The 18,095-nt window shown below is 44.0% G+C and overlaps 1 protein-coding gene across 1 annotated transcript in view; it reads right to left on the bottom strand.

The window, feature by feature from the left end:
• Positions 1 to 2,567: 2,567 nt before the first annotated feature.
• Positions 2,568 to 18,095, bottom strand: part of LOC135525602 (metastasis-associated protein MTA1-like) — a 95,940-nt gene continuing 80,412 nt past the window's right edge. The window contains exons 16-18 of the mRNA XM_064953322.1: positions 17,752 to 17,907; positions 7,616 to 7,768; positions 2,568 to 3,297 (exon numbers count right to left, since the gene is read on the bottom strand). Coding sequence (XP_064809394.1) covers positions 7,659 to 7,768; positions 17,752 to 17,907 — 266 coding nt within the window. The 3' untranslated portion in view covers positions 2,568 to 3,297; positions 7,616 to 7,658. The remainder of the gene's footprint in view (positions 3,298 to 7,615; positions 7,769 to 17,751; positions 17,908 to 18,095) is intronic.

The raw sequence follows: 18,095 nt of genomic DNA on the forward strand, positions 1-18,095 counted from the left end.
AATGCCTGAAGGTACCACGTTAATCGGCCGTCATACCGCTCAGGAAGGAGACGTGTTCTGTCTCCTAGAGATCAAATCAAAATCAAATTTATTAATATAGCCCTTCGTACATCAGCTGATATCTCAAAGTGCTGTACAGAAACCCAGCCTAAAACCCCAAACAGCAAGCAATGCAGGTGTAGAAGCACGTTGGCTAGGAAAAACTCCCTAGAAAGGCCAAAACCTAGGAAGAAACCTAGAGGAACCAGGCTATGAGGGGTGGCCAGTCCTCTTCTGGCTGTGCCGGGTGGAGATTATAACAGAACATGGCCAAGATGTTCAAATGTTCATAAATGACCAGCATGGTCAAATAATAGGTCTGGGACAGGTAGCACGTCCGGTGAACAGGTCAGGAATCCATAGCCGCAGTCAGAACAGTTTAAACTGGAGCAGCAGCCCGGCCAGGTGGACTGGGGACAGCAAGGAGTCATCATGCCAGATAGTCATGAGGCATGGTCCTAGGGCTCAGGCCCTCAGAGAGAAAGAAAGAAAGAGATAATTAGACAGAGCATACTTAAATTCACACAGGACACCGGATAAGACAGGAGAAGTACTCCAGATATAACAAACTGACCCTAGCCCCCCGACACAAACTATTGCAGCATAAATACTAGAGGCTGAGACAGGAGGGGTCAGGAGACACTGTGACTGTGGCCCCATCTGATGATACCCCCGGACAGGGCCAAACAGGAAGGATATAACTCCACCAACTTTGCCAAAGCACAGCCCCCACACCACTAGAGGGATATCTTCAACCACCAACTTACCATCCTTAGACAAGGCCGAGTATTGCCCACAAAGATCTCCGCCACCGCACAAACCAAGGGGAGATGAACGTACTTTGGTGTGAAAAGTTCAAATCAATCCCAGAACAGCAAAGGACCTTGTGAAATGCTGGAGGAAACAGGTACAAAATGATCTATATCCACAGTAAAACAAGTCCTATATCGACATAACCTGAAAGGCCGCTCAGCAAGGAAGAAGCCACTGCTCCAAAACCACCATTAAAAAGTCAGACTACGGTTTGCAACTGCACATGTGGACAAAGATCATACTTTTTGGAGAAATGTCCTCTGGTCTGATGAAACAAAAATAGAACTGTTTGGCCATAATGACCATCGTTATGTTTGGAGGAAAAAGGGGGAGGCTTGCAAGCCGAAGAACACCATCCCAATCGTGAAGCACGGGGGTGGCAGCATCATGTTGTGGGGGTGCTTTGCTGCAGGAGGGACTGGTGCACTTCACAAAATAGATGGCATCATGAGGGAAGAACAATTATGTGGATATATTGAAGAAACATCTCAAAACATCAGTCAGGAAGTTAAAGCTTGGTCGCAAATGGGTCTTCCAAATGGACAATGACGGCAAGCATACTTCCAAAGTTGTGGTAAAATGGCTTAAGGACAACAAAGTCAAGGTATTGGAGTGGCCATCACAATGCCCTGACCTCAATCCTATAGACATTTTTTGAGCAGAACTGAAAAAGCGTGTACTAGCAAGGAGGCCTACAAACCTGACTCAGTTACACCAGCTCTGTCAGGAGGAATAGGCCAAAATCCACCCAACTTATTGTGGGAAGGATGTGGAAGGCTACTCAAAACGTTTGACCCAAGTTAAAGAATTTAAAGACAATGCTACCAAAAACTAATTGAGTGTATGTAAACTTCTGACCCACTGAGAATGTGATGAAAGAAATAAAAGCTGAAATAAATCATTCTCTCTACTATTATCCTGACATTTCAAATTCTTAAAATGTGGTTACCCTAACTGCCCTAAAACAGGGATTTTTTGCACGGATTGTCAGGAATTGTGAAAAACTGAGTTTAAATGTATTTGGCTAAGGTAAACTTCAGACTTCAACTGTATTCCACGTTTGGCTCCTGAGTGGCGCAGCGATCTAAGGCACTGCATCTTAACTACAGACCCTGGTTCGATTCCAGGCTGTACAACAACCGGACGTGATTGGGAGTCCCATAGGGCGGCACACAATTGGCCCAGCGTCATCCGGGTTATGGTTTGGCCGGGGTAGATCGTTATTGTAAATAACAATTTCTTCTTAACTTGCCTAGTTAAATAAAGGTAAAAAAAAAAAAAGTAAACTTGGACTCGGCCTGAGCATTGATTTGACTTCACCAGGTAAAAACAGCTCTTATGGAATTGATCCATAACCTGAACCTGACATACAGCCTGGTCTCTAAAAAATCTGTCATAAACAGAACCTGCGTGACCTGGAAGTGGTTTAGGAGAGAGGGGGCAGGGCAAAATCTCTAGCTGTCGTATTTCTGTTAACACAAGCATTGACATCACCACCACTAATAGCACCTCATATAGGGATGCGTCCCAAATGTCATCATATTCCATATATAGTACACTACTTTTGACCAGAACCCTGTGAGCCCTATATAGTGCACTACTTTTGACCAGAGCCATGGTCAAAACGAGTGCACTATATAGGGTTTAGGGTGCCATTTGGGACGCTATATAGCAGTTCCAGAACCAGAACAGTAATCCCACACAAGGCGAAAAAAATCCATTATCATTTTAATTACATCATTGAAGCATAGATGCATTACTTGTGAAAAAGGTAGAAAAAACAGCATGTTTCAGGTTTTGTCAATAAGTTAAACCTCTCTGGTCAAATAGGGTCGGGCCTGCTCACAAAACAGAATCAGAATCCTCGTGGAGATTTCAAAATAATAATAACCAAGGAAGTATACTTATGTCATTGAAATTAATGTTCATCTCCTTGTCATATGTTTAATAAACCTGTTAAAAAAAGATGCAGGTGGCTTATATTACAATACAGACAGTCCTTCTTTCACCCTTTTCCACAGGGGTTTTCCACGCAACAACGAAAGCAGTTTTCATGAAACTAAGTTTAATCTTTTTTTTTATTTTTATTATCAACAATTAAACTTAAGCTTCGGGTTATAGTTGGTAAAAAAAAATTAAACAAACATAAACAAAATAATAACGATAATAATAATTACAGTAATGACAGTAATAACAAGAAAGGTTAAGTAATAAACACAGTCCTGTACAGTCAGGCAGTCTTCAGTTCCTGGCCACAGCCTTAGTTCTATTCCTTCCATTCCAAAAGACAATTGGTTGGTTGGTCTTTGACAGTTTGCAGGCTCATGCTGATTGTGTGAGATGGTGGCCAATAATTGATGCTGCTGCGGCCTCCAGCCCTGCTCCACTCAAATCCCCCCCAACTCCATCTTTGGATGTGGAAAAATGCCTTCCCATTTCATTTACCTGGGGTAAGAAAACACAAGAAAGGGTTGAGACTTAATAATCCACTATATGATTGTAGTGCACAATACTGTATTATTTAAGACACTGTAAATTGAATAATTTTGGAATATCTAGTCTTTTATAAGCCCATTTGGACAAATGCATCTTAATATATAATATATTATACAACGGGTGGTTCTAATCCTGAATGATAGTTAAAACCCCATTCCAGCCGGTGTCTATTCCACAAGTTACCACCGGCTAAATCTATTATGTTAAAATGCCTATTTACTCTGTTCCATCTGAATGCGCAATCCACTGTCTCATCAGCCCAGCCAGGCAATTTATAAACTTGATCTCCACTATAACCCTAGACATTATCTCTAATTTATTTTAGACTAACATGTAGTTTTCAACAGCAGAGATTTGTATAAACCTTGTTGTCTGTCTCTCTGACATTTGCAACATTGTTTCAATGTTCAAATTTGATCTCCAGTTGCCCCATAGTAATGAACGTGTCGGGACGAGACACACAGGCAGGCAGCATTTCTCAGCCAGTCAAAATCATGACATGAATCAGCTAGCATCATTTTTATGGATATAAACAATGAAATGTCAATTGAAAAAAGGTTTTAAAAAAACAAGGTGCAGCTAGTTTGCAGTCTTTCTAGCTTCAGTTTGAAGTGTTTGTGTTAGCTGTGTTGTTGGATAGCTCCTCTGAACAACAGCGTCCTAATGAGAGAGCACTTTTTCTATGCCAGGCGAAATCGCTCCTCATTAGGTCATTATTATGGATGTATCCAAATAAATGTCACTAGAAAACAGCTTAAACAAATTAAAATATATTTATTTTTTATTTCACCAGGTAGGCTAGTTGAGAACAAGTTCTCATTTACAACTGCGACCTGGCCAAGATAAAGCACAGCAGTGCGACAAAAACAACAACATAGTTACACATCAAAAACGTAGTCAATAACAAAAAAGAAAATAAAAATAGAAAGATCTATGTACTGTGTGTGCAAATGTAGAAGAGTAGGAAGGTAGGCAATAATAGGCCATAGAGGTCGAAAATAATTACAATTTAGCATTAATATTGGAGTGATATGTGTGCATATGGGGGTGAGGTAGTCGGGTGTGCTATTTACAGATTGGCTGTGTACAGGTACAGTGATCAGTAAGCTGCTCTGACAGCTGATGCTTAAAGTTAGAGAGGGAGATATAAGACTCCAGCTTCAGAGATGTTTGCAATTTGTTCCAGTCATTGGCAACAGAACAGGAAGGAAATGCGGCCAAAGCAAGTGTTGGCTTTGGGGATGACCTGTGCAATATACCTGCTGGAGCGTGTGCTAACGGGTGGGTGTTGCTATGGTGACCAGTGAGCTGAGATAAGGCGGAGCTTTACCTAGCAAAGCATATAGATGACCTGGAGCCAGTGGGTTTGGCGACGGATATGTAGTGAGGGCCAGCCAACGAGAGCATAAAGGTCGCAGTGGTGGGTAGTATATGGGGCTTGGTGATAAAAACAGATGGCACTGTGATAGGCTACATCCAGTTTGCTGGGTAGAGTTTTGGGGGCTATTTTGTAAATGACGTCGCCAAAGTCAAGGATCGGTAAGATAGTCAGTTTTACGAGGGTATGTTTGGCGGCATGAGTGAAGGAGGCTTTGTTGCGAAATAGGAAGCCAATTCGAGATTTAATTTTGGATTGGACATGCTTAATGTGAGTCTGGAAGGAGAGTTTACAGTCTAACCAGACACCTAGGTATTTGTAGTGCAGCTGCAAATGCAGCTGCTTTGCTGTTATTCTGGCTGCACTTTTTGACGTGACTGTAAGTTAGCCGTAGTTGGCTAGCTAGCAAACAAGGGATAAGAATGTAGCTAGTATGGCAATGGAAACATTTAGAACAAACAACAGGGTCGCGTCCATAGATACAGAACAAAAAGACTGAACGACTGGGTCGCGTCTCTGGCAACCGAACAGATCGATCGAACGACCAGCCGGCTTGGGTATCGACCATAGATATTGGGACTATATAAAAATTGTAAAAAATATGTCAATCATTATTTCAATATGTTGGTAACCCATTGTATAAAGTGATAATGCCCTCGTCTCGGGCCTAACAACACCCATAACGATATATGCTCTGGTAGTATCACTTCATTACACCACAGATCGTCATCCTGTCAACGGGACAGTTGTAAATCATGCAGCGCGTTGTGTCAAGATCTCAGATTTTAGAGAAACAACAAATTATCGGCTGAACGATTACATATATGTTAATATAACTGCACTGTCCAAATTACAGTAGCTATTACTGAGAAAAAAATGCCACGCTATTGTTTGAGGAGAGCTCCTAACAAAACAATTTTTTTCACCGCGATAGGTTTGATAAATTCACCTCTGAAGGTGAAATGTGTACTTACATTCTGAAATCTTGCTCTGATTTATCACCCAAAGGGTCCCAGAGATAACATAAAGTGTTGTTTTGTTAGATAAAAAAATCCTTATTCATATCCTAAAAAGGTCCATATAGCATGCACGATTGATTTTGTATTTCCACTCGTTCAATTTGCAAAAAAAGGAATCTGTGAAAATCTCACTCTAAACGTTGTTTGAATGAGTCAAATCACGTTCGTTATCTATTCCTCAGAGATCCTAGAAGGTAACAAGACTTCACTATTTCATTAGGGATGTAGTATATCCTATAGGACACCATATTTGGGCAGAGAGCGATGCCTTCATGGCACACCGATGACATGGGCGGTCTTCACTTGATTGACTGTATCTTTGTGAAATAAGCAACAATCGGGGTCAAACAAAACTAGCTAGATAGCCAATGAGCTGGGCTTTACGGGAGTATCCTAAAACCGTGTCATCACCATGTCATAAAATGTAGCTTCTAACCTTCTAACAGCATGCCTTTTCATTTTGGACAAAAATTATAAGGATATTCAGAGTTATGAAGTTATGAAAACTGGTTGTTTTGCAAATGTTGAACTTATAATATGGCTACTAATACTGGAAAAGCTAAATCAAAGTCCAAGTATACAGATTTGGTGATATTCTTGCAGAAAAATGGAATATGAATGTGAATGTCTTCTTTACGATTTGCCCAAATGTACCTGGGGACTTCACACTAAAAGTCCCTCTGAAATGTTATTATCCCTCTGAAATGTTGCACATACACTGCTGTCATCTTGTGGACACTATTAGAATTACATTCAGAGTGATGGCTATAACAGTGGCCTTTCTCTTGCATTTCAAAGATGGTGGTAAAAAAACACTGGTTGGTTTTTTTCTTCTATCGGATCTATTGTGTTATATTCTCATACATTCAATTCACATATACACACACTTCAAAGTGTTTCCTTTCAAATGGTACCAAGAATATGCATATCCTTGCTTCAGGGCCTGAGCTAGAGGCAAGTAAGATTTGGGTATGTCATTTTGGTAAAAATTGAAAAAAAATGGGGGTATCCCTAAGATTTATTGAAAACAGGATGCATGTTTTGGAATATTTTTATTCTGTACAGGCTTCCTTCTTTTCACTCCGTCATTTAAGTTCATAGTTTATTACCTTTATTTAACTAGGCAAGTCAGTTAAGAACAAATTCTTATTTTCAATGACGGCCTAGGAACATTGGGTTAACTGCCTTGTTCAGGGGCAGAACAACATATTTTTACCTTGTCAGCTCAGGGATTCGATCTTGCAACCTTCCGTTTTTACTAGTCCAACGCTCTAACCACTAGGCTATTGTGGAGTAACTACAAAGTTGAGCCATCCTGTTTTCTCCTATCACAGCCATTAAACTCTGTAACAGTTTTAAAATCGCTATTGGCCTCATGTTGAAATCCCTGAGCGGTTTCCTTCCTCTCCGGCAACTGAGTCAGGAAGGACACCTATATCTTTGTAGTAACTGTATTGAACATATAGAACGAACAACTGGGTCGCATCCATAAATATCGAACCAATCAAACTAACATCTCTAGCAACCAAAAGATGAGAAAGTATGAGTTATCTTGTAAAAAAAAATATATATATAAAAAAATCCCTACTGGTAAATGTGTGCTTTAGTATTGTTTTCTTTGGCAACTGTGGTGTAAGCAAGAAACACCTCAGTTCTGTACATTACCTTGAAACAATTAACTCTGCAAAGGGATGAAGCGCCGTTCATTATTTCCAAGGTAATGTACAGAACGTTGCCGTTTATGCCTTACATAATATACCATATAGCAGACGGTTTTATCCAAAGCGACTTACAGTCATGCGTGAGTGTCCATTTTACGTCAAATCAATTAGCAATCAATCAATTCGTCCTTGAAGGAGAGGTTTCCTACCTTATATGAAGGTTGTAGTGAGGTGCCTGCTGTGGTCAGTCAGTCAGTCCAGTTCATGTACCTCGTCCTGCTGCATGGGGGCAGAAGCGGTCCTGCCTGGCTCAGCTGTTCTCTTGGCCATGATGTCCCACTGTGGGGCTTTGGGCTTTGTTCCTAGCAGAGGACAGAGGGATATTAATTCACACACAAACACACGCATGGCAAATGCACACAGCCACACTATGTAGTCTATCCTTAAGCCTTTGCCGCATTCATCACTTTGTGACTTATGCTGATGGAGCAGCAGCAATAAAATGACCTCTCCTGCCCCCTGGTGGTCTATGTAGAACTGCATGTTCATGTCTGCCATGTCTCTGCCCTGCACTGCAGGAGAGCCATTCTACCCAGTGACACACCTCTTGTCCCAAACCCCAACCCCGAGGACAGAAAGACATTGCTACAGACAGACAATTACAGACTCAGACTAAACAGGACTCTAATCCAACTGCTCTGTTCATACAACATATCAATGAGATTGACCCGAAACTTGCAGTAGCCTATACATGTTATTCATGTAGTAGTGCAGTCTGTGATGTGTAGCACATTTCTTTAAGCTCAGAGGATGTTTCCAAAACGAAGGAGAGAAAGACATGGAGTGCCGGTCAGACAACACATATCCATGGAGACTTGGCTCACGTCCAAACTCCAAACCCAGAGATGTCTGTAGCTACTAGCTAGTCTGCACTGCAGAACTAAAACAACCACTCAGTGTAGGTAGCCTATTGACTTATCTCCCCCTCCACATATCACTCTCTCTCTGCAGGACATATTAACACACATTTTTAATATGTTCTCTTCCTGTCTGAACAGAGCATGGACATAGTCCCTAATGAGTGTGGTCTGGTCCAGGAGAGGAGGGTTGTTACCGGTGAGGTCCCACCGGACCAAACTACCCCTCTACTCTCAGATAGTTCCTGGCTACCTTCCGTTACCATGACAACACCCACCATATAGCCTGGAGCTATATAAACCACAGGGAGAGAAACCAGCATTCACTACAACCTACTGAGATGGATATACAGAGACAAAGAGAGAGACAGAGAGAGAGAGAGGAGATATGGAGATGAGAGAGCGAGATGGGGAGAAAGAGCGAGAGATATGGAGGGAGAGCGTGAGAGAGAGGGAGATGGAGGGAGAGAGATGGAGAGAAGGAGAGAGATGGATAGAGAGAGAGATAGAGATAGAGGGGGAAAGAGGGAGATGGAGGGGTGATGGAGAGACAGAGGGATGGGTGGGAGAGAGAGATGGGGAGGGGGAGAGAGATGGAGAGGGATGAGAGAGAGAGATGGGAGAAAGAGAGCGATGGGGAAAAGAGAGAGATGGGGGATGGGAGAGAGAGAGGAGAGAGCAGGGAGGGGGGAAAAGAAACTGGAGAGGAAGAAGGTTGGGTAAGGAGAGTAAGAGAAAGAGAGTGAAAGGTGAAGAGTTGGTGAGAGAAAAAGTAGACATCCGTAACCACAATTACAGTAGTACAGTATATTGAGACTGAAAGGGAAACTGAAAGGGAGTGGAGGGGTGGAGAAAGGGTGGTGGAGGGGTGGAGCAAGGTAGAGGTGGGGGAGGGGTGGAGTAAGGTAGAGGTGGGGGAGTGGTGGAGAAAGGGTGGTGGAGGGGTGAAGAAAGGGTGGTGGAGGGGTGGAGCAAGGTAGAGGTGGGGGAGGGGTGGAGTAAGGTAGAGGTGGGGGAGTGGTGGAGAAAGGGTGGTGGAGGGGTGGAGAAAGGGTGGGGGAGGGGTGGAGTAAGGTAGAGGTGGAGGAGGGGTGGAGAAAGGGGGGTGGAGTAAGGTAGAGGTGGAGGGGTGGAGTAAGGTAGAGGTGGGGGAGGGGTGGAGAAAGGGTGGTGGAGGGGTGGAGAAAGGGTGGGGGAGGGGTGGAGAAAGGGTGGGGGAGAAAGGTAGTGGTGGAGGGGTGGAGAAAGGTAGAGGTGGGGGAGGGGCGGAGAAAGGGTGGTGGAGAAAGGTAGAGGTGGGGGAGGTGTGGAGAAAGGTAGAGGTGGGGGAGGTGTGGAGAAAGGTAGAGGTGGGGGAGGTGTGGAGAAAGGTAGAGGTGGGGGAGGTGTGGAGAAAGGTAGAGGTGGGGGAGGTGTGGAGAAAGGTAGAGGTGGGGGAGGTGTGGAGAAAGGTAGAGGTGGGGGAGGGGTAGAGAAAGGTAGAGGTGGGGGAGGGGTGGAGAAAGGTAGAGGTGTTGGAGGGGTGGAGAAAGGTAGAGGTGGTGGGGAGGGGTGGAGAAAGGTAGAGGTGGGGGAGGGGTGGAGAAAGGGTGGTGGAGGGGTGGAGAAAGGGTGGGGGAGGGGTGGAGTAAGGTAGAGGTGGAGGAGGGGTGGTGGAGGGGTGGAGTAAGGTAGAGGTGGGGGAGGGGTGGAGAAAGGTAGTTGTGGAGGGGTGGAGAAAGGGTGGAGAAAGGGTGGGGGAGAAAGGTAGTGGTGGAGGGGTGGAGAAAGGTAGTGGTGGATGAGGGGCGGAGAAAGGTAGTTGTGGAGGAGGGGTGGAGAAAGGGTGGTGGAGAAAGGTAGAGGTGGGGGAGGTGTGGAGAAAGGTAGAGGTGGGGGAGGGGTGGAGAAAGGTAGAGGTGGGGGGAGGGTGGAGAAAGGTAGATGTGGGGGAGGGGTAGAGAAAGGTAGAGGTGGGGGAGGGGTGGAGAAAGGGTGGTGGGGGAGGGGTGGAGAAAGGTAGAGGTGGGGGAGGGGTGGAGAAAGGTAGAGGTGGTGGGGAGGGGTGGAGAAAGGTAGAGGTGGGGGGAGGGGTGGAGAAAGGTAGAGGTGGTGGGGAGGGGTGGAGAAAGGTTGAGGTGGTGGGGAGGGGTAGAGAAAGGTAGAGGTGGTGGGGAGGGGTGGAGAAAGGTAGAGGTGGTGGGGAGGGGTGGAGAAAGGTAGAGGTGGTGGGGAGGGGGTGGAGAAAGGTAGAGGTGGTGGGGAGGGGGTGGAGAAAGGTAGAGGTGGTGGGGAGGGGGTGGAGAAAGGTAGAGGTGGTGGGGAGGGGGTGGAGAAGGTAGAGGTGGTGGGGAGGGGTGGATAAAGGTAGAGGTGGTGGGGAGGGGGTGGAGAAAGGTAGAGGTGGTGGGGAGGGGGTGGAGAAAGGTAGAGGTGGTGGGGAGGGGTGGATAAAGGTAGAGGTGGTGGGGAGGGGTGGAGAAAGGTAGAGGTGGTGGGGAGGGGTGGAGAAAGGTAGAGGTGGTGGGGAGGGGTAGAGAAAGGTAGAGGTGGGGGAGGGGTGGAGAAAGGTAGAGGTGGTGGGGAGGGGTGGAGAAAGGTAGAGGTGGTGGGGAGGGGTAGAGAAAGGTAGAGGTGGGGGAGGGGTGGAGAAAGGTAGAGGTGGGGGAGGGGTGGAGAAAGGGTGGTGGAGGGGTGGAGAAAGGGTGGAGTAAGGTAGAGGTGGAGGAGGGGTGGTGGAGGGGTGGAGTAAGGTAGAGGTGGAGGGGTGGAGTAAGGTAGAGGTGGGGGAGGGGTGGAGAAAGGGTGGTGGAGGGGTGGAGAAAGGGTGGAGAAAGGGTGGGGGAGAAAGGTAGTGGTGGAGGGGTGGAGAAAGGTAGTGGTGGACGAGGGGCGGAGAAAGGTAGTTGTGGAGGAGGGGTGGAGAAAGGGTGGTGGAGAAAGGTAGAGGTGGGGGAGGTGTGGAGAAAGGTAGAGGTGGGGGAGGGGTGGAGAAAGGTAGAGGTGGGGGAGGGGTGGAGAAAGGTAGAGGTGGGGGAGGGGTAGAGAAAGGTAGAGGTGGGGGAGGGGGTAGAGAAAGGTAGAGGTGGGGGAGGGGTGGAGAAAGGTAGAGGTGGGGGAGGGGTGGAGAAAGGTAGAGGTGGGAGAGGGGTGGAGAAAGGTAGAGGTGGTGGGGAGGGGTGGAGAAAGGTAGAGGTGGGGGAGGGGTGGAGAAAGGTAGAGGTGGTGGGGAGGGGTGGAGAAAGGTAGAGGTGGTGGGGAGGGGGTGGAGAAAGGTAGAGGTGGTGGGGAGGGGGTGGAGAAAGGTAGAGGTGGTGGGGAGGGGGTGGAGAAAGGTAGAGGTGGTGGGGAGGGGGTGGAGAAAGGTAGAGGTGGTGGGGAGGGGTGGATAAAGGTAGAGGTGGTGGGGAGGGGGTGGAGAAAAGGGGGGCTGGATGTTGTGGGAAAAGAGAGGCAGCAAAAAAGTAGAGGGAGACAAATACAAAAGATACAAGATGTTGGGGAGCAGATTAAAACCAGAGGAGGGTTAGGGTTACCCAAGAACGAGGGCTGTGGCGGTCAAGCAAATAACTGTCGGTCTCACGGTATTTGACAGTTAATTAGCATAAACACATTTCGCATCTCCTGGTTTCCACACACAGCCTACAAGTAATTTTAAAAAGTCTTAATAAATCCATGTAATTTAGCCTACACCTTCACAATGAATCCATTATTTATTTTATTTTAGGTCTAAAGAAACATGATATGAAGAAAATGTACCGGTCGTCTATTTCAGAAGAACAGAATAGCATACTCTGAGTTGTCCTTATGTTAGGTCCTGATGTGGCAATGTCAAATGGCTGTGGGATACACTAGTTCATTTAGCAGTTTACTGACACTGGCCATATTCAACGGGTGTTGTACACACGTCACGTAACGTTAGCTAACGAGCCAGCCAGCCAACGTTAGCCATGGAATTATTCTATATTATTTCAGTGTATGAAGAATTCAATTGAACAAAGCTGAATAAATGTAAATATTTTCTACAAACGATCTGAGGGAGTACGCACATGCGAATATTCTGTGTTGAGCGGTTAACAAAGAAATAAGTACTAGAGGTCGACCAATTATGATTTTTCAACGCCGATACCGATTATTGGAGGACCAAAAAAGCAGATAGCGATTAATCAGACAATCTTTTAAATGTATTTGTAATAATGACAATTACAACAATACTGAATGAACACTTATTTTAACTTAATATAATACATCAATAAATCAATTTAGCCTCAAATAAAAAATGAAACATGTTCAATTTGGTTTAAATAATGCAAAAACAAAGTGTTGAAGAAGAAAGTAAAAGTGCAATATGTGCCATGTAACAAAGTTAACGTTTAAGTTCCTTGCTCAGAACATGAGAACATATGAAAGCTGGTGGTTCCTTTTAACAAGTCTTCAATATTCCCAGGTAAGACGTTTTAGGTTGTAGTTATTATAGGAATTATAGGACTATTTCTCACTATACGATTTGTATTTCATATACCTTTGACTATGTTCTTATAGGCACTTTAGTATTGTCAGTGTAACAGTATAGCTTCTGTCCCTCTCCTCACTCCTACCTGTGCTCGAACCAGGAACACAACGACAACAGCCACCCTCGAAGCAGCGTTACCCATGCAGAGCAAGGGGAACAACTACTCCAAGTCTCAGAGCGAGTGACGTTTGAAACGCTATTAGCGCGCACCCCGCTAACTAGCCAGCCATTTCACATCGGTTACACCAGCCTAATGTCGGGAGTTGATAGGCTTGAAGTCATTTTGAAGTCATGCTGTTTGAATGAATACTTACGAGCCTGCTGGTTTCTACCATCGTACCATCGCTCAGTCAGACTCCTCTATCAAATCATAGACTTAATTATAACATAATAACACACAGAAATACGAGCCTTAGGTCATTAACCCACCGTTCCTAGGCCGTCATTGAAAATAAGAATGTGTTCTTAATTAAAACCTGTTAGAGATCGGGCTACTTTTCAACGTCCTGCTACTCATGCCAGGAATATAGTATATGCATATGATTAGTATGTGTGCATAGAAAACACTCTGAAGTTTCTAAAACTGGTTCAATGATGTCTGTGACTATAACAGAACGTGTTCCGTGGTCAAAATTGCAAGGAAACCTGATCACAAAATCGACAAAGAAAAAATCAATCCGCCAGTCTCTGTATTGTCTATTGCAAGGCATAATAGTTAAGGATGGGATTACAGTTCCTACAGCTTCCACACGATGTCGCCAGTGTTGTGATTTCGATGCAACTAAATCCTTGGTCATCTGAGTAGTAGGCACATCCTGTCTTCGGGTACACAGCTGGAAAAAATGGAAGGGGAAAAGTGGACTACGTTTTCCAAACTTGTTGCTATTGAATACAGATCGCTCTGTGATCAATTTGATCGTTTATTAACGTTTACTAATACCTAAAGTTGGATTACAGAAGTAGTTTGAAGTGTTTTGTCAAAGTTTATAAGCAACTTTTTTAATTTAAAAAAATAATGTTGCGTTTAAAAACTGTGTTTTTCCTGGATCTGACGGTCTTCATAAATGGACATTTTGGGTATACAAGGCCTGATTTAATCGAAAAAAAGACCCAATTGTGATGTTTATGGGACATATAGGAGTGCCAACAAAGAAGCTCGTCAAAGGTAATGAATGTTTTATATTTTATTTCTGCGTTTTGTGTAGCGCCGGCTACGCTAATTATTTTGTTTACGTCCCCTTCTGGTATTTCGGGGTGTTGCATGCTATCAGATAGCTTCTCATGCTTTCGCCGAAAAGCATTTTAAAAATCTGACTTTTGGCTAGATTCACAACGAGTGTAGCTTCAATTGAGTACCCTGCATGTGAGTTTTAATGAAAGTTTGAGTTTTAACGAGTGCTATTAGCATTTGGCGTAGCGCATTTGCATTTATTCTTGGCAAGGTGGGACGCTTGCGTGTCGGGTTGCCCAGGGAGGTTAACTGACTTGCCTAGTTAAATAAAGGTGTAAAAAAAAAAAAAAAACTTTTTTTTAAAATCGGCCAAATCGGTGTCCAAAAATATCGATTTCCGATTATTATGTAAACTTGAAATCGGCCCTAATTAATAGTCCATTCCGATTAATCGGTCGACCTCTAATAAGTATTCCTATATGCTTAATCACCACCTGGATTCGGTCTTATGTAGCAAAATTTGAAATTGTGTTTTTTACATTATATAAAAATAGAGACTCAAAGCTACAAAATGGTATATAATACACTTATTTGAAGAACAATGGGAAAGTAATTCTGATTTGAAAGTTGGTCAACTTGTAAACTCACTTTTGAGAAAATTGCCTTTGAATGTTCTGCTAAAGAGCCATCTACACCCATTCAGCATCGTTCACACCCTCACCCTTAGCCCCACCCATCTCGTTTCGCTCTCTAACTGCACACTTGACACTCTGGCCGATGATTTGTTTACCTCTGGATAATATGAAAACAGCCTAACCAGCTCTGCTGTCAACAATTTCATTACGCTTTTTTGCAGAAGTTTACTGACACCGGCCATATTCAACGGGTGTTGTACACACGTCACTTAACGTTAGCTAACGAGCCAGCCAGCAAACGTTAGCTAGTTAAACAATAAACAGTGCCACAGTTCTGGGAGCTAACCAACCATGTTCAATGTTAGCTAGCTAACATTAGTCTCTAACTAGAACAGCATACGGCTCTGGGAAACTAATAATAATGTCAGCGAGGGAGCCTGCCAGATAATGTTAGCTAGCTAGCTAACAGTACACTTTAGTTTAAGACATATAGCTTGCTAGCTAGGTAAACAAAGTGTAAGTTCACACATGTCACATAACGTTAGCTAACGAGCCTTCCAGCTAACGTTAGCTAGTCAGACAACAATGAACAGTGCCAACAATGCCACAGTGCTGGGATCTAACCAACCATGTTCAATGTTAGCTAGCTAACATTAGGCTCTAACTAGAACAGCAAATGTCTCTGGGAAATGAATAATAACATCAGCTCGGGAGCCAGCCAGCTAATGTTAGCTTGAAACAACTTTCTGTCAAAATTACAAAATGTGTAATATCTGAAAAGGTAACGTTAGCTAGCTAACGCTAGACTATCTTACCTGTATACATCATCGTGCATGGACGGGTCTCCCTGTCAGGAATGCCATGCCACGGTTTGAAGATGAAATCCAGAGACAGGTGTTTCCTCCATCTCTTTAGCTATCATACTCTTAATTCCACTGATTTCAAAACTTGATCCTCCAGAAAGTGGAGAGCAACACTTATGCAGCTCCACTACACAATACATTTAAAAAAAGCTGCGTTGGACAGGAGTACCAACACAGACTGACGAACTTCTATGGCAGACCAATCTGAACTCCGCTTTCGGGATGTCCAGCCCACTCATTATCTCAGCCAATCATAGCTAGTGGGAAGGTTGCTGACTTTTTCTGTGGCTTAATCAACAAGGCTCGTAATTGAACAATTGTATTCATATGTACAGATGGCATACCAGTTTGTTATCAAGGAACATGAAAATTCACAAGTTCAAGAGGGCATTTCTGCAACAAAAAAAACGCATTTTGATAAAAAAATATTTTTCGCATTCAAAAGGCTCTCCTGTTAAGTTATGAGTTGCGACAAATCCCTATTTTCCTGAATCGGGTCACATATGTTTTGATTTTTAATACATTGTAAGACTGCATGATGAGACTAATGATGATTTGAAAGAAGTTGCTTGAAAGGCATAATTTGACAAGCACTTGATAATGCCTTGAATTTCCCGGCGGCATCCCCTTTGTGGCAGTAATGCACCCTAAAAAATCCATGCCTTTTGCGGACCGGGGGGCAGCGGTGTGCCCTTCTCCCTGAGTGTGATGCGCAATCCGAAGCGTCTCTCATGGCTCTTCGTCACGTGATCAGGTCTTTCTCACAGGCTACAAGACAGACACATCGGGGACGCGACTGTGCATGTCCTTATCCAATTCCGAGGTGCATATTGAAGATATTGGATGAGCTGTCCACATTTACTTTTCGTCAGTCAACAAGATGAGTAGGCCTAACAAACAGGAAAAGAACTAGCCTATGTCAATCTAATATCACCATAGTACAGAATTTGAACTATGCTATGCGAGAAATAACGCAGTTTAATAAAGCCCCTTAAATTTTAACTGAATTGAAATAAATATTCCAAACAGTCTGGGACAGTTGTGGGATGCGATAGATCCCAAATTACTACAACCACTAGCATCAACAAAAACTTGTTTACGCAATGTGGCTGACGCAAACAGATCAGAACCATTAGCTTAAAATGTTGATCAACTATTAGGCTATTTCTTCACATTATAAGCGCAGCAATGCACACATGTACAAATGTTCCATTAGCCCGAAAACACCATTATCAAAAGTGACCGACGTGCAATTATCCATGTAATTCTTCATTATTAAGGTGCATTTTATGGTGAAAATGATCTTCCCCAAACTTAAAACTCTCACGCTGCATACAGTATGCCAGTTAGACTCTTCACCCCATGTAAAGAGCATTAATGTGCTTCATTTTAAGAAGTTATTTGGCCACTTTAGTTGTGATACAAACCTTTTTAAAACATATAGGCCTATGGGTTACGCTGCATGAGGTATGAGACTATGATTAGAAAAAGTCACACAAAAAAAGGTATTGTTTCTTATGCTGGGCATCATTCACAAGTGATAGGATAATATTGTCACCCATCACACTTGTCTTGATTTAATCTTGTCTTTACATATACTAAATACTATATGTGTGACATTTGTTATGATTTAGAATTGACCATAATCACGTACCTGTATCGAAACAGGGGCAGCAGGTAAAAATACATGTCATCTATGCACATAAATAGCCAATGGAGGAGGCTTTTCCCCGTGGTTTATGTTCATGCCAGCCAGGTAGGCTATACTCCTGTTGTAAATATAAGCAATGTGCTTAACATCAGGAAAGTTGAGAAATTAATATAGTAGGCCTAACCTATAGAAAGCTGATAGGATCCTCCTCTTTTTAATAGAGGCCATCACTCTGTTTTCTGCCACAATTGTATAGCCTATAGAAATGTGGCACATGGCACAAATGAGCTCATGGGCTCTCATGAAGTGTTTGATTAGATTTTCAAAAACTTTTGCATTGATGTCAGAATGATTAGAGGGACAATAGAGTGCTGAGTACCAGACAGTTATCAAGTTTGGTAGGCTACTAATGACCAGCAGCAGCATCAGAGCTTGGAGAAGCCTAATTACCGTGATTAAACGGTCATGTGGAATTTGACTGCCTTCATGACTCGTGACCGCCGGTGTGGCGGTAATATGGTCATCGCAACAGCCTTAGCCATGACCACACTGTCTTCCATCTACGTCATCCTCCTCCAGCCCCTCTCTACCTCTGACCCTCTCCTCGGTCTCTCACCGTCCATGCCGTTGTGCTGCTCGTAGGTGCGTTTGCCCAGGATGGTAGGTGATCCGTTGTTGAGGATGTTAGGTGTCGACTTGATGGGTGTCAGGCTGCCCGTGGTTACGGTCTGGCCGCGCGGGAGGTCAGGTTTGGGTGGGCACGGGTGGGCCTCTGGGCATGGAGAGAGGGAGGGGAGAGAGAGAGAGAGGGAGGGAGAAAGAGGAAGGAGAGAGGGAGAGAGAGATGTTTGAGTTTAATCAGCAAAGTTATGAATTTCAAATCAACACTGGCTAAAACAGAATATTATATTTAATATATGCCATTTAGCAGACTGAAAATTAAAGACTTCTCTATAGATG

The sequence above is a fragment of the Oncorhynchus masou genome, chromosome 32, assembly GCF_036934945.1.
Source record: "Oncorhynchus masou masou isolate Uvic2021 chromosome 32, UVic_Omas_1.1, whole genome shotgun sequence".
Classification (NCBI taxonomy): Eukaryota; Metazoa; Chordata; class Actinopteri; order Salmoniformes; family Salmonidae; genus Oncorhynchus; species Oncorhynchus masou.